This window comes from Embiotoca jacksoni, unplaced genomic scaffold (assembly GCF_022577435.1).
Source record: "Embiotoca jacksoni isolate LCO1_2020_lvr unplaced genomic scaffold, fEmbJac1.0.p SCAF_63, whole genome shotgun sequence".
NCBI classification, from domain to species: domain Eukaryota; kingdom Metazoa; phylum Chordata; class Actinopteri; family Embiotocidae; genus Embiotoca; species Embiotoca jacksoni.
In genome coordinates, this window is record NW_027185418.1 from 855,026 (window position 1) to 878,447 (window position 23,422).

A 23,422-nucleotide genomic window follows, 5' to 3' on the forward strand; every position below is an offset into this window, starting at 1 on the left:
GGTTTTTTTTGGTTTGTTTTTACGCCGAGATGGGAAGCAGATGTGGGCCGAATACAGAAGGAAGAGAAAAGGAAGACGGTGCGCAGTGCGGGACAAAAAAAAACAAAAAAAAAAGAGGTCCCAGAGCGTGACACTAAATCAATCGCCACAAATAAGGTAATGGCTGCCGGCGGCCCGTCGTGAAATGCGTGCTCAACGTCGGCCCCTTTTCGTAGAGGCGTTGTTAATAGATTGTTTTTACCGCTCGGGATTAAAAAAAAAAAAAAAAATAGAGCCGCGTTGACCGCCTTCGTAAGGATACGTCGGATAATAAATCTGCACGCGGGTCGCGACCCCTCCGCCTGACGGTATGTTCACCGATGCTGACGGGGGAGGGAGGGAGGGAGGGGGCCTTGATGGATCAACGGAGACGCCGCCTCCCGCGAGTCTCATTACCTAAAGTGGCCGAAAGAGCAACCTGCGGAGAAGAGTCTCCAAGGAGATTAAAGATGCAGTCCGGTGAAATCCAGGGAGCAAAGAAACAAAAGAAAAAAAAGAAACATTGATCAGATAGATAGCGAGCTGTCAGCGATGAAAGCCCGTACTGCACTTAACGCACCGAAGATCTTAACAGCCACCGACATTATTCGCGACCTTGAGGAGCGCCGAGGCGGCAAATGAGAGAGAGAGAGAGAGAGAGAGAGAGAGAGAGAGAGAGAGATCTGCACTTTTACCGCTTTCTGGTCACTCGGCGTTGTTTGGCGCCGCTGACCGCATCTTTACCGTCAGGGAAGTTTTACTGCTTCTGCGCCGTTGGGGGGTAAAAATAAAACCAGGCGTCAAAGTTCATTACTGTCACGGTCCTGCCTCTCAGTTGGTGGGGTTTCCTGTTTTACTTCTGTTTTACGCTCACTTCTCGTATCCGTTCATTTCACTTCTTGCTCTCGCGAGTGGCTTTTTTTTAAAAAAATTTATTTACCGCCAGTTCTTTGCGGTCACCCGTGTTTCATTAGGTCGTCAGCATCTTTAGCTCCGCCTCTCCTCCCTCACAGTTGCCAGGCGGTCTTTTGTTTGTTACGGATTTTTTTTAATTTTTTTTTTAATTTTATTTTTTTTCTTTCTTTCTCAAACCAAGATCTTGAGGACAAACCGTCCGCACTGTGCAAGCGAAGAGGTCGGATCGCTGACCTATCTGCACCGGTCGCTGTGGCAACGACGGACGTGGCAGCAGACGGTTTAATTCGGCCGCAGAGTGTCGTTGTTGTTATCGTTGTTGTCGTTGTTGTCGTTGTTGTTATCGTTGTTGTCATCGTTGTTGTCGTTGTTGTTATCGTTGTTGTCATCGTTGTTATCGTTGTTGTTATCGTTGTTGTTGTCGTTGTTGTTGTCGTTGTTGTTGTCGTTGTCGTTACCGTTGTTATCGTTGTTGTTATCGTTGTTGTTATCGTTGTTGTTGTCGTTGTTGTTATCGTTGTTGTTATCGTTGTTGTCGTTGTTGTTATCGTTGTTGTCATCGTTGTTATCGTTGTTGTTATCGTTGTTGTTATCGTTGTTGTTGTCGTTGTCGTTACCGTTGTCCTCTAGGAGGGCGCGCAAATCGACAGGTTCGTTCGCACTCGTCCGGCGGTAGCGTCGATCCTGCTCACCGTGACTCTCTGAATATGACCTTGTCGGCGTTTGTCACGTGGCGATTGAAAAGAAACGCGATCCGAGCCAGCGGAGCGTCCGGATCGGGACGCGTGTGAAATGTGATTGGAATAATTGCTTTTTTTTTTCATCAGTTTCCCCTCGGGGAGGATTTTTTTTTTTTGTGCCGCTTCCCGGTTTTGACTTTGAGTTTTAGTTGTTGTTGTTTTTTTTTTTGTAACCCGCCCGCGTCGTCCTCCTCCTCGTCAAACATCACGAACCAGAAGAAGATCGCGACGCTTCCCCCGCTCCCACCGAGGGATTTTAACCGCTGCCCTCTTACCGACGTCTGTTAATGTTCGTCATCGTTAGCTATCTTTAGCTCCATATTTCTCTGAAACTCATTTCGGCGACTCGGTGAACCTCCTCTGCCGCGACGACCTCGTTGCACTGTGGTTTGTTTTTTGTTTTTTTTTACCGTTACTGCGTCATGTCCTGTCAATTGTGAATAAAGTCGCAGCTACGAAGCTAAAAGTTAAAACGTTTTTTTTTTTGTTTTTTTTTGTGAACAGAAATCGCTTGTGAGCAGTTTTGACGCCTTGGCCTCGGGTTGAAACGTGAGCCTTCGCACGGCGTGGATGTGAAATACATTCATTGAGGTTCGCCTCGATTGTTAGATGAGGTCAGATTTTTATATCGCGTCAAAGCGGATGCATTCGCCTGATAGTGGTGTTGTGGGAAAGACCATTAGAAGCCTTCTGGGCACCACTAATACACAAAACAAATGTTGCTTTAGATCTTTTTTTTTTTTTTTTTGATGGTTGAAAGGAATAGGTTCGTGCGTTAAAACATCGCATGGCCCGTGTGTACGTTAATAGTGTTTTCTAGCAGTTGAAGATATTCCTGTAAAATGCAAAATGCGGTGTAAGTCAGGGGTGTCAAACTCATTTTAGTTAAGGGGCCACATACTGCCCACTTTGATCTCAAGTGGGCCAGACCAGTAAAATCGTAGCATAATAACGCATACATAACGACAGTATTTCTCTTTGTTGAAATCATTGGTGAAGGTTTTTTTTGGATAATAAGCCCTGTTTTAAGGTCTTTCTACAATAAACTAGAAACATAAAGACCAAAGACTCAGACATCAGCCCGCTGTTTATCTGCCCCGGCTCTCCTCTGCAGATTCCCTCGCGTCACAAAGCGAGCAGCGAACTTCTTCCTCCGGAGCAGACGTCGCATTTTACGCTGTTTTTGAAGCAATTACTGGATCGATTAAAACAAAAAAAAAAAAAAAAAAAAAAAAAACGTTTGTACTCATAAACCTCCATATTCTCATAGAAATGCAATTTATGTCTTTCTGTAATTTTCACGCTTAGCAAAGTCATCCGGCGGGCCGGGCTGGACCCCCTGGCGGGCCGGATCCGGCCCGCGGGCCGTATGTTTGACACCCCTGGTGTAAGTGATAGAGGACAAAATGGCTCACTCTGTAAAAAGGATCTCTGACATTTATCTTTAAATATGAGGTTTCAGCAGTTTGATTTATAAAAAAAAACAACAACAAAAAACAAGCCGGTGTCTCATTGCCTTCTGTTTGCTTCTGCGTATTTCCTTGCAGTCGGCCGTAACGCCGGAAGATACCCGACTTGTTCAGACTCGGTTAAACCCCCGAGCGTCACGCTGCGCCGGTCGAACGTTTTGCACGGAGCGTTTTGAACTGACTCGCTTCCGATGGAACCGCTCCGGGTAGCCCGCGAGCGTAAAAGGAATCATTACAGCAGCCAATAACAATTTTAGATTTACATAATAGTCGCGAATTGATGCCCAAATGATATTACGGCCCGTCGCTGTGCTTTTGCTTTGAACTCGATAAATCGCTGACTGGCAGCTTCCCCGTGAGCGGAAGAAAAAGTTTGGTGTCGATCAAAAGTTTATGTCCCAAAAGTGGCAGAAAATGATGTTGCGTCTTTGGTCGCAACGTAATCGATATCTCGTAAAACACGAATGACAGGATGGTACACTGATATGCAACAGCCAATCATGAAGAAAAGTAGCCTGAGTAATATTTATATCGCGTACTGCATGTAGTGTTAGCTGTATTAACGCCTCTCCGTTCGCGGAGACCTCATTACATGCGTGATTAAGTGTCACCGGACATATGAGGTACACGGGACGCTCCTATATTTGGACCTGTGACTACATGTGCCAGACTGCTGTATGACTATAGGAGTCACACCACGCGTTCATATATACACGCATGACTAACAGAATGAGGAAGCACACCGCCACCAACAAAACGGGACAAAAATTACAAATGCGGTGAAGATCTATTTTCCCTCGGCCGTGGGAATTTTATCTTTCTCAGTTGATGCTCGTGATCAGCTGAGATATGTCATCTTCTTGTACCATCAACGCTGAAAGATCTTCTAAAATAACGTTTTTTTTTTTGCGCAGTTTTCTGCAAAAACTGCAATGAAAAGAATCGCCCCCTTAATCTCAACCATGAATTTTAAAGTTCGTTTTCTACATACTGTAGGTCTGGACTAAATCTCAATTCTAGTGTTTGGACATCATCTCAAGACAAGGAGGCATTTTTTTTTTGTCTCGCCACGGAGCTTATTTATTTATTTGTTAATAAACAAAAACGGAGACAACAGAAATTCTGTTTGAAATTTCAATAGAAATCCTCAGCCAACTGAAATAAAACGGATATTTTGATTATTATATTCTTTTTACTTTTAGTCCGTACTACCCTTAAAAAGCATGTTGCCAATTGGGACATGCTACTTCGACATAAAAAAAAAAAAAATGCATCTCGAACTTTGACCCACTTTGTCAAATCCGTTGGAAAATGTCCCCAGGAAATGTCCCGACTGTTTACTTTGTTACCAGGATGAAAACGGCCAACGAAGTGTTTGTTAAAAAAAACAATAATAACCAGTGCAAGCGGCGCTTTTAGTTTGTCGGTGACCGCCGGTGCCCATTCTCGCAGCTCATCTTTTGATTTGTAGGCAGCGCGTGGAGGTTATTTACCCAACCAACTGACCCACTTGCTCTCACGCTGATGCTGACCAGATGCAACATCCTCACAAATAGACTTCTTTGAACCGTTAATCGTGGCCTTATTTCTACAGAGGCTCACGGTCCCATCTTTTTCCCTAAATCATTTACAAGTATAATAGCGTAATACCGTGTTTAGGTGGACTAAACTGACTGCTGTCAGTGGACTGCTGTAGCGAAAAAAAAATTTCCCCTCGGGGGATTAATAAAGTAACTACCTAACCTAACCTAACCTATTACACTTTAACGTTGCTTTAAATGCGCAGGACTTTTCCTCTTTCAAGTTGACTCTTGTACATTGTAGGCAAAACAAAGCAGCTGTTCAGACTTTTTGTTTTATGGTCCGGTATATTATACAAGTGATGTTTGACATTAGAACAGAAATAAAGTCGAAGCATTTTTTTGAGAACCGTCTTCATTTTTCCAGCAGTGACTCAGACTGCAGCCGTTCGCCCGCCTCTGAAGCTTTCAGACATGCCTCAGTAACCCGACACCTGACATCATCTGGTTCCGGGATCTTGTTGGAGAAACCAGATGTAATTTCCCTGCCTGAAAAAAAAAAAAAAAAAAAAAAAAAAAAAAAAAAAAAAAAAACCTCCTCCCCAGACCCGGAGTTCCCATTGTACTTCCTTAAAACCCGAGTGATATAAACTCACACACTGACCTACTTCAGCAGCAGAGGAACACGGCGTCAGACTCAGAGGACTTCACCAAACTTAACAAGACTTTTTTTTTGGGGATTCGAGGTAAGTTTGTTTGCTCCTTACTTCCCTGTTCAAAGCTTTACTTTCAGTTTACATGTCAGACTGTTTAACAGGGCTCAGTTTACACTTAGTTTAAATGAGTTTCACTAAGCTGTGCTGAAGTAAAACAGTACGGGACTCGAGTACTGGCTCAGATTTGCCAGCATTGACTTTCAGTTTTTCTGTAGAGATCTCTTCCCTTTGACTTTAAGCCCAGATAAATTCATCAGTATTGTCTCCAACTAAGAAAAGTAATTAGTCTTAATAAGATTACTGTTAGAGATTTATTTTGACCCAGTTGCACCTTAATGCAGCGGATTTTGGAAGTCAGAGCTGCAGCTTCAACTGAGATTCATTTTGAGCTTTGCAGAGTTAATGTGGCATACCTTTGGAAACTAAAAGTGATCATAAATACTAACGCTTTATGTAAAAATATACATTTATTTTACCAGAGCATAAAGAAACTACCACCAGCGGTAACTCGTATAACTCGTACAGCGTCACAGCACACTGCACAAACACTGTAAACTATTTGCACATACCCTGACTTTTCATCGAATCACCCAAAAGAGAAGCCGTGAGATCAAGGTGTGTAGGAAGCAGACAATGTAAAGCAGAAGCACTTCATGCATCCTGAGAGCTAAAGGAAACAGATTGCAGATGAGGAGCACGATGTGATAAAACAGCAGGAAGAAACCTGACAGATGGCAGGAGAGCGGAGAGAAGCGAAAGGTGGAGAACGAGTTCAGTCTGCGGTGAATTTTTTAAATGCGTGCCGCTTAAAAATGCACCGAGACGGCGTTCGAATCCCCGATGAGACAGCGGAGGGACTTTTTCAACACGGCTGTCTCTCGGTTTTGATTCTTCATCTGCATGGTGGATGGCGCTCGCATGTTTGGTATGAAACTGCTGACAGACGATGTGAATAATCTCTAAAGAATTTGTCAGAAGTCACATGAGTTCAGTATTTTTATTCAGAGTCTTATTTCCGGCATGCTGTGATGAGATAAGCAGTTATCTGTACAGTGCAGTACAGTGAACTTAGAAAACTTTGCAAAGTTAAAAAAAAAAAAAACTAAAAAAAAAGAGAAGTTGATGACACGGCGTAATATAATTGTAAGCAGATGTTCCTGTTTATTGTTTTAAAAGTAAATTATAACACTTCCTGTGGACCCCCCCCCCCTCCTAGCTCGTTCTATAAAGAAATAAAGATGGCAAAAATAATGTAGTTAGTTATGTAAAAAATTCTTAACAGCAGAAGATACTTGTTGACCAATGCTTTTCCATCACTGTGCATTATTGTTACGTCACAGCTGCGTAAAACTACAATATAATGCGGATCAGCGTGGGCTCTGTGTGTCTAACACGACGGTGTGTGTGTGTGTGTGTGTGTGTGTGTGTGTGTGTGTGTGTGTGTGTGTGTGCGTTGTTGTTGTTCCTCTTAAGATGTTGTCGCGTGTGTGCGTGTTGCTGCTGGCTGCCGCGGCTCTGGCCCGCCTGGATGAAGTCTCTCTGGACGCCCAGTGGGACGAGTGGAAGACGACGCACATGAGAGAGTACAACGGCCTGGTGAGTGTCCATCAGCGCGTCCGGTATTTAAGTGACCACAAAGTGCTTCGCGCTAGCAAAGTGAGAATACAGCAAGGCTGAAAGACCCTTTTAAAGCCGTGGGTTATTTATTTTTTTATTTTTTTAAGATTTCCACCCTGACAAAAAAACCATCCCTCAGTTCTAATGAGTAACAGCCGCAAAGCTGTGAGGCAAAAAAAAATAAAAAAAAAACAGCCTCGGGCTCTATGGTTCGGCGTTACAGGGACGAATTACAAAATACAACGAGTTTCTTTAAATTTGATCACGAAGTAAAGATTTGAAAATCCGAAAGTTTACAATTTGACTTGTCAAAACTGTAAATCAGAGCGTAAATATAATCACACCGATGTCACTGAAGCTGTTTCTAAAAACGATCGACTCCGACTCAAATTTGATGCGACAGAAAGGAAGCGCACAACGAATGCTTCATCCATTTTAAACCTCTGTCTGTAAAAAAAAAAAATAATAATAATAAAAAAATAAGAAATGGCATTGGTTATGTTTTTCCAACACATAGAGGCCGGTCCTGGTGCGAGGACCTCGAGGGTCGAAGGGGTGACGGGCTGTGGTGTAAATATAGAATCCGGAACAGAAATGGCGTCAAAGAAAATGTTTTGAGAAAGAAGCAAATAACAGACTAACAACAGAACAGCTTTGAGCAGAGACGTGATTTTGTTAGCTCTCGAGGCATCGAGCTTAAATTTGAAATAATATTTTGGAGAATTGATTTGGTGAAAATTGCAGTTTGTGTTTTATAACACTGCACTGGTATTTGAAACTACCACACTTCTCCAAACTTGCTTTCCAAGTTGATCCTGTTGATCCGACACTGTTGGCTCACGTGATTCCCTTTGGATGTTTTCCCGAGCTTGAGAAAAACATGATTGCACAATGTCTGACTGTTAAAAGAAAAAAGTCTGAGTCCCCCCCCCCCCCCCCACCCCCCAAAAAAGGGGGGGGAAGCGACAGAGGGAAGGATCAGAGTGGGAAGGGATGTTTACATTTTCATTATGGCGTGATTCTCAGCTGCCTCTGGAAGATAGTCGAGCTCACCGAACGGTTTCCTTTTCTTTTTTTTTAGTCTTTTTTTTTTTTTTTGGTTTGAAGCTCAGTCTCCAATCAAAACATTTACCCAGAAGCTGTCGGTAGTTTTCCTCCCTCAGCTGCGTCTGGACGTATTGACGAGCGCTTTGTGTGTGTGTGTGTGTGTGCGTGCGTGTGTGTGTGTGTGTTGTATCTTGTCTGTCGGCTAACTCTGCGTGTTCCCTCCTCTTCCTCTTCCTCTCCGCTCCGCTGAGTCGCTCAACGCGTGGACGTCTTTGCACTTTGCGTCTGACTCACCGTCTGTCTGCGTCTGACTCAATTCAGTAGCCGGTCAGCTCGGCGTTATTGTCTCCTCTCGCCGTCTCTCCTGTTTCTGCTCTTACCAGTCCGGTGGATATAGATATATTTATTTATATATATATTTGTTCTTTAGAGAACGGAGCGGATGTTCTTTCGGGGGGGGGGGGGGGGGGGGTTTACGTAACTCGACGCTGCGACTAAATCTCCGTTCAGCTGGCTTTTCTGCTGCTGTCTGGTTGCCAACAAGAGTTGAAATTCTCATTTGAACGCATGAAGAAGTGCTTTTGGAATTTAATCAGTTTTATTTTTTTTTATAATATAATCATATTTATTATGTAGCTTGTCAAAGTACCTTTATTCGATACGTTTAACAGAATTACATCGTCTGCGTATCGACAGATTTTCTTTTTTTTTTTTTTTTTTTTTTATTAGTAGCACCGACTTGAATACCAAAATTTGTGATTTGGTGTATTGTCCAGGTCAAAAAGGTCAAAATTCGGATCCTGGTTAGTTCGTCTTACCTGAACTGAGATGTGAGTCATGTCCTGTTTCCTGTTTAGTGTTTTCAAATGAGTATTTTGGCTTCTTTTTTTTTTTTTTTTATATTTTGCAAAGACATATGATTGTGTCCTTGATTTGTTTTTTTTTTTCCTGGAAAACATTTTTTGAGTAAAGACATCATGCAGAGGAGGTCAGGGTTGATGGGGGTGGGGGGGGGGGGAGGCCTGAAAGGAAAAGGACTTCAACACCAAAGACCAAAGGTTCACATCCTGAATGTAGCTCTTGGTTACATCAAAAAGCGAGTTATGTGAGTGAAAAATTGTGGCTTCAGTGAAACATTAAAAAGGGAAACATGTTTTGTCTTCTCCTCTGAGCCACTGTGAGCGCCGAAACATCATCGTAACGCATTTCGGTCACGCTTTAGGCGCTACCAGTGGATAATCCGAGAGGCATTGTGTTGCTTTAACGAACAATGTGCTCTTGCCAGGTTATGCTAAAGAAGTAAAAAAAAAAAAAAAAAAAAAAAAAAAAGTGGAAGAAGTGCTGACATAGTCAGATTTTACTTAGCTTTAATTCTGCTTCTGCAAATGTGCTAATAATCTCGGCGGCCCCTTTTATTTACGCGATCTGCTCCGGTAGAGGTCAAATAAAAGGTTTAAATCCCCACCAACGGAAACTAGTTGTCATGAAGTCATGATTTGATACACCGGCAATCGTCACGTGTATACATGTTAAAGCATTTATGAATTCATAGCAGCTTTCTATTTTTAAAACAGTCCTGGTAATTACGGCCATGTTTCCATATTTAGAGTATTAAGGAGGAAGGAAAGATATTTCCGGCCCCCAGCTTCTAAGAAGCACCTGACACATCATTGAATATTTGACAGCACAATTAAAACAACCATCTCTGACAAAAGAACAATCAGCGCTTTGTGTATTCTGCTGACTCGCTGCAAGCTGGACCGTTATCTTTAATCACTAAGTGTAAATATTTAACGTCCGCACTGCAAACGCTGAAACAATGCCCCCCCCCCCCCCCGCCCCCTCCCGATCACAGGGGTGAAAGCGAGAAAATGATGAGGCCGGCACCGGTTGCTCTACTTCTTTGTTTTGGCCCAGAGTGGAAACGAGACAGATGGAGTTCGAGAACAGAGAAGAGAAAGTAAAGCAGGACACGCACAATGAGAATTTACTCTTGACTTTTTCTGATCCTGAGCCAGGAATTCAAAAACAGTTCATCTCCGAGTGGCTTCAAGATTCGTTTTTTTTTAATTTATTTATTTTTTTATCTGGGTCATCTTCAGCTGTTTGCGCCGACGTCGTAGTGCCACTGTGTCAGAAATCTCCAACAGAGAAAACTCCTCTCACCTTTGGACTCCCCCCCTCCCCCCCTCCCATCCCAAATTCCTCTGCTTTGTTTTCTTTTTCTTTTTCCCCGGCTGTGAAAGAGGAAGGGAATGCGATGTCGTTGGTGTTAAACCAGAGCTGACTGGGAGTTGACTTCCTGAATGCTCACCTCCGGCTGGAGGTCACTTCGCCACAGCTGTGGAGTGTGTGTGTGTGTGTGTGTACATATAGATGTACAGTTTATCTACAGTACTACATGAGCCTGAGTTCATGCAGACAACGTGAGCGTTGATGTATTCAGTGTCTGCACAAATGCATGTATTTATCAAAACGTGTGTACGCTCGCGTGATCTGTATTTATATATCTTGTGTAGTCAGCAGAAAAGACACCCGGCTCTTATTTTAATCTGTATTCCTCCGACCGTTCGTCTGATCCAAACCCTCCCCGGACTGACAGCCGCATCAAAGTCTCGTTGCAGGATTTGCGTTTTCCGTTACAGGGAATAGATAGAAGAAAACAAAAATTTGTGATTACAGTTATGCTAATAGTTGTTAAGACCACAAATATTAAGTAGCGCATAGATGTTTTTTGTTTCTCCCCACCCCCCCACCCCCCCACACCAACCACTTAGCTGTATCTCATTCCCATATTTTTGCCTTTCGGCGACACAACAGTTGGTGTTATAAATGAAAGTCACACACATTTCTTATCACATAATTGACACACAGTGGGATACTGGATAAAGGATAAAGTCATATTTTACCAAGTATAAGCTGTACTAGGGAGGATAGTTGTGTGAATGTGCACTGGTCTAATTGGCCTAATTAATAATACAGGGCTGTAACACAGACAAGCTGCTTTTTTTTTTTTCTTTTTTTTGCTAATTATAATGGGAATTTGCCCTGTTTGCCCAGATTAGTTTCTTTCAGCTGTCAGGTGTTAGTGCTGGTGGGAAGGGAGGTAGGGAGGGAGGGAGGAAGGGAGGGAGGGAGGGAGGCAGGCAAACTTTAAACTTTAGATAAAGGTGATAAGGATTTTTTTTTTTTTTTTTTTCTCATGTTATAACCTGTTTGTGAAGCCCATTCGTGTCAGGTGAACTGAAATGGCTCGGGACTCTGTTACCGTGTTAAAGTACAAATTTAAAACACTCCAGTTTTTTTGTATGTTGAAGGAAAAAAAATGTTATTCAGAGGCCACAACGTAAATCCTTTTATGCGCGATGTACTGCAATAACTAAGTAGAAAATAGCTTACGGGGGCTGCAGCTATTTCACGTCAGAGAAATAGATGACTCCTCAAGCTGAGAAAAATGTAAACAGAAGGCGAATCTGTCTGTAACATCTGTCGGTGACGTTGAACCTTTGCCGATTCCGTTTTAATACCTTGTAGTTGGCTTAAGTCTGTAAGTTTTACATTCTCAATGGTTGAAGGGACAAACACAGGAACTTTCACCCCGGGAGACCGGTGTCTGAGTGAGAATTTGGATCGGTCGTGTAAATAAGTTACTTGTGCAACGTGACGGATTTAAGTTGCGTAATATATGTCACGTTAGCTACGTAGAAATGACTTATTTAAACCCAGACCGTGATCTTTTTATAACCCCAACCAGGTACTTTTGTCGCCTTGACTAAATCAAATTTCAACCTTGCCATATAAAACACCAACCGGTCCTCTTTTTAAGCTTCTTAACAAAAAAAACCCAATCAAACAAAAAAAATCTATCTCAAGGTGTAAAAGGATGAGTCCAGCTTTTGATGTTGAGCTGGGACGTGACACCTCCTTTGTTTCGCCCTCAGGATGAAGAGGGGATCCGCCGGGCCATCTGGGAGAAGAACGCGCGTATGATCGAAGCTCACAACCAGGAGGCGGCGCTGGGCATGCACTCCTACGAGCTGGGCATGAACCACCTGGGAGACATGGTGAGTCTGTCGCTGTCCCTCAGTGCTCCAGGTCACATTTCGAACTTGCCTCCCGGTCTACGCGATGCCAGACGAAACGACATCCTGGGAATAATATCCCGATTCAGCAGATATTTGTTCCAAATGCCAGGTTTAATGTTTTTCCACCCGTGTAGCGGAAGACAGTCGCCTCTTTGCCAGGACTCCTCAGGATCAGCATTTTTTTTGTTGTTTTGTTACGTGTACCTTTTCTCGCTTGCATTGCTCTGTAAGGCTTCACCTACCGTCGTTGGCGTTTCTGCTTTGAAGAGGTCTATTTCTCTATTTTTGGTCATGAGAAAACATAAGCTATGATCGGTTGGAGTTTTAACGTGTCACAAATCCTGTCACCTTGTTGACATTGTGACCATCTTGTAATACATATATAGATATTGAGGGGTTGGATCTCCAGCAAATCCCATTCGATTTTTAACACATTTCAATTGCAATATGTTACGCAATACCAAAGTTTTGACCAAATCGATCCCCATATGAGCCGAGTTTGTTTTTATTGTTCGAGTTTTTTTTTTTTTTTCTACAATGAGATCACAGGTTCAGCTAGTAGACCGTATATTAAAATGGACATGTGTCTGGATTTCTGCGTCTTAAGTGCAACTGGCTCCGAAACAACTCCGGCTCAAATTGACACCCATTCAAAAAAAGCATCAACATCTCTCGCGAAATGCAAAGTCAGCAAATGTTTTCCACAAGTCATTGTGGTGTAAATCGCTACAGACAATCCTTCTGATCAGTGTTGTGATGGTTCTTCTAAAAATAATATCGTTATTTATTAGATATTAGGCCTCAGAGAGAGGTATGTTCAGGGACATCACTGGTTTGATTGACGTGCCTGGGGCACTATGCCCCGCCCCCCCGATAAGTTATTTTATTTGTATTACTAATTAAAGTGTCAATTATTTTCTCAATGAATAGATTAATCATTTAAAAAAAAAGAGTGAAAGAAAAGAAGACAAGTTGATGTCTTTAAATGTTGTTGTTTTTTTTGTCTGATCCAACACCCAAAAAGAGTTTCAGTTTACTGATCACGTATGACACAGAAAATCATCAAATCACTTTTGATGCGCAGGAACCAGCGAATATTTAGCATTTAAAATACGAAATACTTTTAGCTGCTGCAGTCTGGTGTCGTCTCCGTTTTGCGCTGCAGCCTTTGAGGTGAAACTAAACGGGTTCGCTGCCGTCGGTGACGCGTCGGCGAACGACTGATGGTTGTGTTATTAGCACGAAGAGCCCAGCTGTAACGAGCTGTATATATTAAAAAAAAAAAAAAAAAATGAGCAGTCGTCGTGGAGTGCGGCGTGCAGTCGGCCTCATTTGTTCGTGACAGGAACATGTAAGCACATCCTGATTCTGGATAAGTGGCCAATTTCATGTTTATGTAGGAACAGGTGGCTGAAAGTGACTGGAAGCACCGAAATGAAATGAAGCGGAATTAACAGATGGTGTGTATTTCTTCCATTAATGATCTTTCTGCTTTTAGCCCGAGCTGCGATGAAAACCCCCGGAGAATTCCCCTAATAATAAATAAAATTCTTCTATTCATTATTGCTCAATATCATATAACCAGCCAGCCAGCAAAAAAAAAAAAAAAAAAAAAAAAAGGCCAGAAATCACTTTATTTGAATTCCTCTCGTGCTCGTCATATCCATCTTTCTCCTCCTCCTTCTTTTCACATCAGTGTTTTGTAAATCTCGGAGCCCTTTTGCAGGAGCTTCTGTTGTCCCTCTTTGACACGTGCTGTGAAAAAAAAAAGACATTTCACTTCGGAGTAAACTGCGTTAAAGCCATGTCTTCATGAATTACTTTTCATCCTCCGTCATCCAGCCGAATCAAATCCTCCCTCTCTCATATCTTTCTCCACTTGTTCTTGTCTTAAATCTAAAAATACATCCTCTCTGTGTATCTTCACTTGTTCTTGTCCTGAATTTTTTTTTTTTTTTTTTTTTTTATTTCATTCAATTATTCTAGAAACCAAAGTAAAGTTTTGTACCAATCTTCTAGTCGTCTGACCAGCGACCCCCTTCACTTCTGAGCCCTTAATTCTTGCACAATTTTGGTCTTTAAAAACGTGTAAAGTACGTGAAAGACAAAAATCTCAGAAACATAAATAACACTACAAACAATGTGGAGAAATTGCTAACTGTGCGCGGTGTCTCTGTTCACGCAGACGTCGGAGGAAGTGGTCGACAAGATGACCGGCCTTCAGATCCCGCTCAACCGCGAGCGCGACTTCACCATGTCTCTGGACGACAGGGTGTCCAAGCTGCCCAAAAGTATCGACTACCGCAAGAAGGGCATGGTGACGCCGGTGAAGAACCAGGTCAGGCCACAAAGGACTCGTCTTATGTTTGCAGTGTTTTCGCTTTCACATCTGCCTGTTTCTTCAGCCACATTCTGTCGAAATGTACATTTTTAAAGAGGCTATAATCAATATTTTAGGTGAAAGCATTTTTTTTTTTTCAAAGAAATAAATTTCTCTTTTGAAGTAGTTTATTACACTTAGAGAGTAATCTATTACTTATATGTGGGTAATCTTTAACATTTTTGAGTACTCTATTACTCATTAGAATGAATTGACTATACTTTAGAGTAATCTATTACTTTAGAGTAATCTGTTACTCATTTTGGGTAATCTATTACTCGTTATTATCTATTTATTTCACTATGACGATGTCATTCGTATTGATAAACCTACAGAGACTCATCACCTGAATCCGCGGCTCCGTCGAGTAGCAGGTTTTCCGCTGCCAGTCCTTTATCTTCGCTGCTGTGGTGCAATCTCATCGCGTCACAGCAGACAGCTCAAAGATTAAAAAAAAAAAAAAGCAGCTGATGAACATAGTGGAGCAGTGAGCGCCCTAAAGGGCCATAAACGGTTCTCAGGTTGACCTGAAAGCGAGTGAACATTGATCTTAATGTTTGCCGGGTGGGCAGAAATACAATCGCAAACGAATGAGAGTGCTACTCTGTAACTGCCGGTGGGAAGATAAGCAACTGTTTGCAAAACAAGTTCCCCTGTCAACTTAAAAAAAAAAAAAAAAATGACCGTATATAAGTGTTGAATAAACAGAAGAAGAAATTGCTGATTAGCAAAAGAAAGCTGCGCACGAATCAAAGAGGCACGTGTAAAGGGATCCAGTCCAGACTGTCGAGACCACAGACCGTATATAAAAGTGGACGCAGCTTCCGGGGTCTGGAAAGAGAGGACCGATACGCGAGTGCCTTAAGCTGCGATACCACCGAGTGCCACTAGAGGTCAGCTCCATAGACTCCCATTCAACTGGTCTCATCAAATTCAAAGTCGTTAAAATTTCTCCACGGGTTATCTCGGTTTTGTTAGTTGAAGTCGCTCCTTCTTATTAGTTTACTGGCGGTCCATCTGAAAATAATCCATCATTAATTCAAAAATAAGCTTCAAAAAGCTGTCTTTCTGGGGTGCGTGTCTGTTTGATTGACAGGCTATCGGTGGGCGGGACGAAGTATCGCCAGATCGAGTCAGATCCACCGCTTGCCCCCCCCCCCCCCCTCAGCTCGTCCCAAATATGGTCATTTCCTGCTCCGTTACGGCCGTTCACAAACCAGCGAGTGATGATGTCACTGTTGGGTGCAGCTTGATTGAAACTTACAGCGCAAACAAAAGCCAAGTGACTACACAGACAGAACCTGTCAGTCAACTAAATGTTTGGTAGAGATTAGCTCCGCATCACGAGCCGCGTCTAACGCAGTCAAGAATCAGTTCAAGGAAATGTTACAATGAACAAAACAAATCACAAGAATCGTAAGCGCCCGTGTGACAGAAACCTTCAAGGTTATAAAGTACTGAGGTGACATTACACCTCAGACCTGGAACATCGGAGGACAGACTGACATTTCTGGATCACAGCTGACAAGGAATCAAAGCCAGAACAGTCGGCGTCTCAAACAGGAAATGATTCCTGTCATAGTTTCCTCCATAACTCAAATATAAGACAGTAATCTGCAGTTAGAGGGTTCCTGTCGGGCTTTTTGACACGTGGTGTTTGTTTGAAAGTTTGAGTGGAAAACTCAGGAAAAAGATCCCAGGGCGACTTTCGGGCTAAATGTAAAGAGGGAAACACAAATCCCTGTTGATTTCTGCGGGGAGATGAAACTGTTGCAAGCAGAAGTAAAAAAAAATAAATAAATAACGACACCAGGTGGGAGCACATGTCAGAAAAAAAACCCCGTCAAATGTAAACCGTAAACACCAGGTGGGAAATAGTTTTGCATTCAAATAATCATGAAAATGTACAGAAGCAGTATTGTTATGTCGACATTTTCTTTTAAAGCTCCGTCGTCGGCTGAGTTTAGTTCCCGGAGACACAAGGTTTCCGCTTGACAGTTAAAAAGCCTTTTAGATTCATCACTTATTTAAATGAAAGAATTTAAAAAATCATCCTCCGACACCTGCGAGTGGCTTTTTCTCCCCGAAGAGCAACAGCAACAGCAGCAGCAGCAGCATGTCACCTCGCAAAAGCAGAGACTCCCGAGGATGTGGTGAATGTTTTCTTTTGCAGGCAGGAAAAAAACGACTTTTAGAAAAAAAAAAAAAAAAAAAAAAAAAAACTAGAAAAAAAATCCTCCATTTTTTTCCCCCTCAAAGTTGCAGCTTTCCTTTTATCTCCACAAACAACCACAATCCGGAGGAGACGGGCCCGCTGCCTTCGCTGCCAATGGACTTTGAAAACAAAAGGGATGGCTTTGATTTATTCGATATAATTAGTCGTCATGGATGGACTGAACAGCCGGGGCGTTATTTATGTAAACAGGAGTTTGAGGAGAACGGGAAGTGCATAGATTGAAATATGGCATTCATCTGTCCTTTCTGCTAACAGGCGAGATTAACAGCAGAGCGATGTCATGTTATCTAATGAGCATCAGAGCTGCTGTGAAGCGCAGAGAGCTCACACTCATTCATATTTCCTGCATTTTTGTTTAGTTCTTTTTTTCTTTTTTTTTTTTAGCTTTAGCAAATAAAATCAAATATTTTCTAATACTCCATAAACAGGCATTTGCTGTCCAAAACTTCGTCATATACTTCTTTTTTTTATATATATTGTGCAGGGCAGAGAAATAAATACAAAGCAGAAATTGCCGATTTAAACATTTATTTTTATTTTAATGAAATTGCCTTTTAAATGTTACTTTTTTTTGTTTTGTTTGTTTCATTTCAGTGTAAGTAGATGGAACTAGATGATACTAACAGTTCTTGTCCCTCAGAAGACTTGGACGAGCAGTTTTTAGGGTTTTTTGGCACATTGAAACATGCCGATATGGACTAAACCGTGCGTTCAAAATGAATCAAACTCGACCAGTATGTTACATCAGAGTTGGTGTTGAATACGTTGTCGCCCCCTGCCGGATGAGTTTAAACCTGCAGCTATAAACCAGGACTCGTGGAGCAGCTCCTCTCCTTCCTTGTTGCTCATGAATTATGCAACAGACTGGCTGCATATTAACAACCCCGCTGCTTCATCCTCAGCTGCTTTCATGGCGACTGAGTTGTGTTTTGATGTTTTGTTTTGTTTTGTTTGGGGCAAATTTTCGTGTTTTTTTTAGTTTTTTTTTTTTAATTGGAGCAATCTCGGAGCAGCCGTATGTTAACAGTGGCCTTTTCTTTGAAGAAGAGGCAGCAGAGATGTTGTAGCTCGAAGTCGGAGGGAGAGTTTTACAGTCAGAAGAGGACTCTGACGGAGTTTTACTACTTCGGGACGGAGGGAACTTGAACACAGCAGCTCTGTTCTCCGATAACAAAAACAAAACAAGTCTTAAGCCGTTAGGTTGAACATTTTAAAACAAATAAATAACTGACCTTGGACAGACTGAAAATGGTGTATCTATTGGCAGACACGTTTACATGACCAAAAAGTATGTGGACACCCGACGTCTGAGATTGTTGACCATCTCAATCCAAAGCCAGATAGAGTTGTATGCAAATCTAATTGGAATTAATGCCTTAGTTTAATTTTGAACATAAATGTTTATGCGTATTATAGCAGAAGTTTTCATTTAAAAAAACAACAACAACAACACACAATCAGGGTTTAAGATATATATTATTATTAATATGTAGGATGTATCAGTCCAGTCTGATAGAATAGCACATGAACACCCCTTCAACAAAGGCTGTGCTGCACACACTGTCCGACAGCCAACACCTCCCTAAATAAACTGCGGTGACCATCTTTATTCCAACAAACAGAAACGTCTATCGCCGTCAAAGTTGTCAAAGTCTGCCCCCTGGTGGTCAGACAGCAGGTGACACACACAATCTCATTGATTTCTCTCAATCTTGTTTGATTTCATTTCCTTCGAGCTGCTAAAAGGTAGTAAACATGCCGGTTTCAGTATTGATTAGTCAGCCCGTGATTTGATTATTTTATTTAATGAATCGTGTCTATAAAATGCCTATAAAATGTCCAAGGTGGTATCTTCAGATCGCTTGCTTTGCAATAACTAACAATTTTCAAACAGAAAGACTTTTAAGTTAATATGTAGGATGTATCAGTGCAGTCTGATAGAATACAGTAAGAGAGAGAAAAAGCAGCAAATGTTCACGGCATCGGAGCTGGATCTTGGAAATGTTTGGTAAAAAAAAATTTAAAAAAAATGACTCAATTTAATATCAGAATAACCGGATAATAAATCACTAACAAGGCACATATTTAATATTTTTTTTTCCATACCATCTCTTTTTAAAACTTATATCGTTATAAACAATAGATTTCCTTGCATTTCCGCTGATTATTTGTCTCGTACTTTCTTCGTAACGTCCTCTCATCGCTATCGGCGGCGGAACAGAGGCTGCGTCCTTAAATTCAAACGCCTCTCTTTCTCTTTACAGGGTTCCTGCGGCTCCTGCTGGGCCTTCAGTTCCGCCGGCGCCCTCGAGGGCCAGATGGCCAAGAAGACGTCTCAGCTCGTGGACCTCAGTCCCCAGAACCTGGTGGACTGCGTCACGGAGAACGACGGCTGCGGAGGAGGATACATGACCATCGCCTTCAAGTACGTGCAGGAGAACGGAGGCATCGACTCCGAGGCGGCCTACCCGTACGTCGGACAGGTGAGAAAAACCCTTCGACGAGCGTCTTTTCCCTTCCCCTTTGCATTTTCACCCAAACAGACTTTCAGTCTTTGTTTATGAAAGTATCGCGTTGTCCTTCTGGTCGTGTATTTATTACGCCTTGTTGGTGTTGGTTTAACATCCTGGTATTTGGCCTCAAACCGCAATTGGTACCAAATCCCACACAGCCTATAAGCCCTTGCAGGCTTCGATGCCACCTGGATGCTAATAATAAAAATAATAAAAATAAAAAAAAACACAAGTGCAAGATGCTAAAAAAGTAGAAAGGGTCCTTATACATTTTCAGTTATGTAATTATATGATAACTTCCACAGTTTAGTGTTGAAATTGTACAAAGGTTGGGTTTTTTTTTATGCACTGATTTTTGACCCTTTTGAGTTACACATACCTAAAAATCGGCCTTTTAGCAACCTCAAAGCCAAATCATAAAAATGACAGCTGGTGGACTTTAGTTAAATTTGAGTGTAAACTCACTACGTATCACGGTCCCGAAACACTTTACAATAACAACAAATATACAACAAGCAAGAAAACCAAAAGTTCGGGGCTAGAGTTTCTGTCCCTGTTGTTGTCGGAGTCCGTCTTTGTCGGGTTGATTTGCGGCGTCGGTCGTTGTTAGTGTTGGCAGTGAAGTTTTTCCTCCACTGAATGCGAAGGGACTCATAAACCGGCCAATAGGAGCGTCCTCTCTCATGAAATGACCCCTGATTGGCTTTTAATTGTCCGTGATGGGTTACGATATACTGTAATGTTATGATGGAATTTTTGTCCCAATGATGTCCAAAAAAAACCAAAAAATAATAATAATAATAATAATAATAATAATAATAAAAACTGCTTACCCCAGCGCAAAGCCAAAGAAAGATAGCACTCGCGGAAAGAAGCGTTGAGCAAGTTTGAGTTCATTGTTTTAGACGACACTCCCAAAATTTCACTTCCAGAAAACCTGCACACGCAGACTGAAACCAGAACAGTTCCTCACTTTGACTGTAAGTCAGCTGCAAATATTAGGTGGTTCGGTGATTCAGCAAAGTCTCCCGCAAACCAAGCGTCAGTTTCCTCTTCGGTCGTCTTATCGGCGCGAGAAGGAAGTGCGTACGTCCCGTAGCGACTTAAAACTGCAGCCTCATTGTCGTTGGAATTCCAGTAACGTGATCGGTCATGCGGAACGAGCACGCGACGGTAAAAAAAAAAAAAAATCAAAAAGCGCTGCCGCGTAGAGTTTCAACCGACAAAATACCCTCGATTCTTTCTGCAATTGTTACGTTGTCACCGTTTGTTCGGTTGGATAATACGTTCGGCGATGTTCAACGACGTCCTCCGGCTACATCATTTCCGCACAAGACCCTTCAACGCTCAGATCTGTAGACACGTAGTTCGCCGACACGCTGCCGGTTCCAAAGGATGAACTCAGAAACTTAATATTTCTTGTATTTATTTATTTTTTCCCCCTCCTTTCGTGTCTCTCTCCCCCCCCCCCCCCCCCCCCCCCCCCCCCCCCCCACCAGGACCAGCCGTGCCGCTACAATTCGTCGGGCATGGCGGCCCAGTGCAAAGGCTACAAGGAGGTCCCGGTGGGCGACGAGCACGCGCTGGCCGTCGCGCTCTTCAAAGTGGGCCCGGTGTCGGTGGGCATCGACGCCACGCTGAGCAGCTTCCAGTTCTACGCGCGAGGTCGGTGGCGACCCGCCGAGGTGTCCGCTCTCGCGACCGGTCGCCCGTCGTCTCGCGACGTGGTTTTTCGACCGCTGGCGGGCGCCGTTGTCAGCAAATTCGGCGCGCGGTTCAGTTTCGGGCTTGAAGTTGTCATTTGTCAACAGAGATTTGCGTTTGTATTTATACACTCTTGATTTGGTCAAGATCAACAAATGGCTCTCCTCCTTCTTCGCGAGGTGAATTATTGAACGATAAATAAGACTCGGTGAGGATTTTGACGTATTTTCTTTACGCGACTCCAAAGTGAAAGACGCCGGAAACTTTTACTCAGCTTTATTTTGATGTGCTGATGTCCATGTCGAGGGGAGCCGCTGACCTGCGATCTATTTATATATATATTTATATATATATATCTATATATCTATATATATCAGGAAACAACAAAAATTCACATCATCCTTTAGAATTTCCCAACAAAACAGTTCATGAGCACATTTCTTACAGCAGCTGACTCTAAAATCTGAGCTATTATTGAGAATGCTGAACTCATGTCCTCTTTTAATCTGTCATTTTTCAGATTATATATAGATTTTTAACAAATTCAACAAAAAAAGCACGTAGTGGACAAAGTTAATTCCTTTTTTTTTTTTTCACTTGATATGTTGAAATGCTTTCAGGCCGTTTTGGTGGCTTTCTTCACCGGATGTCACGTGATCTCAAAATGGAGACGGCTTTTAAACAGAATTCGAACCTGCCGGTTGTTTGGACACCACGTTGGGAAACACGACTCACTCAAAATGCGCCCACGTTTTTACCCAGAAATTTAGCAGCGACGCTCTTTCCCGCGTGAGAGCGATATAACGAGCATCACCTCAAAAAAAACAAAAAACAACAACAACAAAAAAAAGTTGTACATCCGTAACGGGTTGATTTTTAAAATAATCAAACGTTTGAATGTTGGTTCACGGTTTGCCTCCCCGCTCCCCCCCCCTCCCTCCCCCCCATCTTGTCGTTGTGCACCCAGGTGTTTACTACGACCGCAACTGCAACAAAGACGACATCAATCACGCCGTGCTGGCGGTCGGCTACGGCGTGAACACCAAGGGGAAGAAGTTCTGGATCGTCAAGAACAGGTGGGACACGTCACCTGTCCGAGCGGCATCAGGTGGCTCGCGGGGCCTCGGAAATGAAAACGCCGAGCTTCGTGGTTTTTTTTTTTTTTGCCGGCGTCGCCGTTGATCTTGATGTCTTGTCGTGTGCTTTTTTTTTTTTTTTCTCGGTGACAAACTGATGAGCCGAGATTGCTGTTTGACTCCCGGCGTCTCCCGTCTTTTCATCTCCGTCTTCTTTCTCTCTCTCTCTCTCTCTCTTTTTTTTGTCTTTCCCTGACAGCTGGGGCGAGAGCTGGGGCAACAAGGGCTACATCCTGATGGCCCGTAACCGCGGCAACCTCTGCGGCATCGCCAACCTCGCCAGCTACCCCGTTGTGTGAAGAGATGAGCATTGGAGAAGAGGGGGGGGGGGGGGTTGGGGGTTGGGGGTCGGGGGGGGCTGGGTCAGAGGAAGAAGAGATGGGAAGAAGGGGCTTTTTCTTAGACTACAACACACACACACATAAAAATACAGTTATTCCAACATGTGAAGCAGTCACTACAATAAATACCAATATATATGACCTTGTTTGCACACATTTATCAAACCGCAAATGTTTTTAGTTCGCAAACTAAAAGTCCCGATCGAATGGCACTTTTTGTCTTTTTGAAGTGAACTTTTTCTCCTAAGAAAAAAGGGATAAATGTTGCGGCATCGCAACAAACTTTAGTTTATCTCGAGCTATACGAAGCACTTTGAAACCCGGAAGCCTTTTTTTTTTTTCCCGTTTTAGTTGATCTGAAGCAGCAGACCTTCTCTGCGGTCGGATCCATAAGGACAGTATACAGTTTAAACACCCCCCCCCCCCTACCCCACCCCTGGGGAGGGAATGGAGGTGATGGGGCAACCCGGATCCAAAACACGGGGTTGGTTCTGTACCAAAGCGCCAAGTTAATTCTACAAACCCGCACGTGTACATTTTTACAGTCTTTTTTTTTTTCCTGGTAGTTTCAGTCCGGAGTCCATTTTGGTGTAAAAACAAAGACAGGGAATGGGGAACATTGCTGGGCGATGGAAGCACCTCTCTTCCTGTTGATCGAAAACTCAGTTCCTATAACAATCCTAATTTGTTTTTGGGTTTTTTTTCCTCCTGATTGCGCGGACTTCATTTGTTGTCGTTCTGCTCGGCACTTTTCTGATGATCAAGTTGTAAACTGATGTTTTCTATGAAATTGAATAAAGTTTTCATTTTGAAAGTTGAATGCAGCGTTTGAAATGTTTAATCCGAGAAAACAAGCGGAGAACCAAACATCGTGCGGTCGTACAGTTCGGCGACAATTGACCGCGTGAAGAAAAACTATGTTTTTTGTTGTTGTTGTTGTTGTTGTTTAACGACAGTTGTCAGGTTAACATTTTTTTAAACCTAG

General features: G+C 42.7%; 1 protein-coding gene across 1 annotated transcript; it reads left to right on the forward strand.

Annotated features, from left to right (window-relative positions):
• Window positions 1–23,257, forward strand: ctsk (cathepsin K). The gene is made up of 9 exons (XM_069175039.1): window positions 1–156; window positions 5,090–5,408; window positions 6,852–6,974; window positions 11,984–12,106; window positions 14,313–14,465; window positions 19,008–19,226; window positions 20,756–20,921; window positions 21,928–22,036; window positions 22,296–23,257. The coding sequence occupies exons 3-9, from the start codon at window positions 6,852–6,854 to the stop codon at window positions 22,393–22,395; spliced, it is 993 nt and encodes a 330-aa protein (XP_069031140.1). The 5' UTR covers window positions 1–156; window positions 5,090–5,408; the 3' UTR covers window positions 22,396–23,257.
• The last annotated feature ends 165 nt before the right edge of the window (window positions 23,258–23,422 follow it).

Coding starts and splice junctions, on each gene's coding strand:
- ctsk (XM_069175039.1), top strand. CDS start 6,852: ATGTTGTCGCGTGTGTGCGTGTTGCTGCTGGCTGCCGCGGCTCTGGCC. Junction 6,975..11,983: donor TGAGAGAGTACAACGGCCTG/GTGAGTGTCCAT, acceptor TTTCGCCCTCAG/GATGAAGAGGGGATCCGCCG. Junction 12,107..14,312: donor TGAACCACCTGGGAGACATG/GTGAGTCTGTCG, acceptor CTGTTCACGCAG/ACGTCGGAGGAAGTGGTCGA.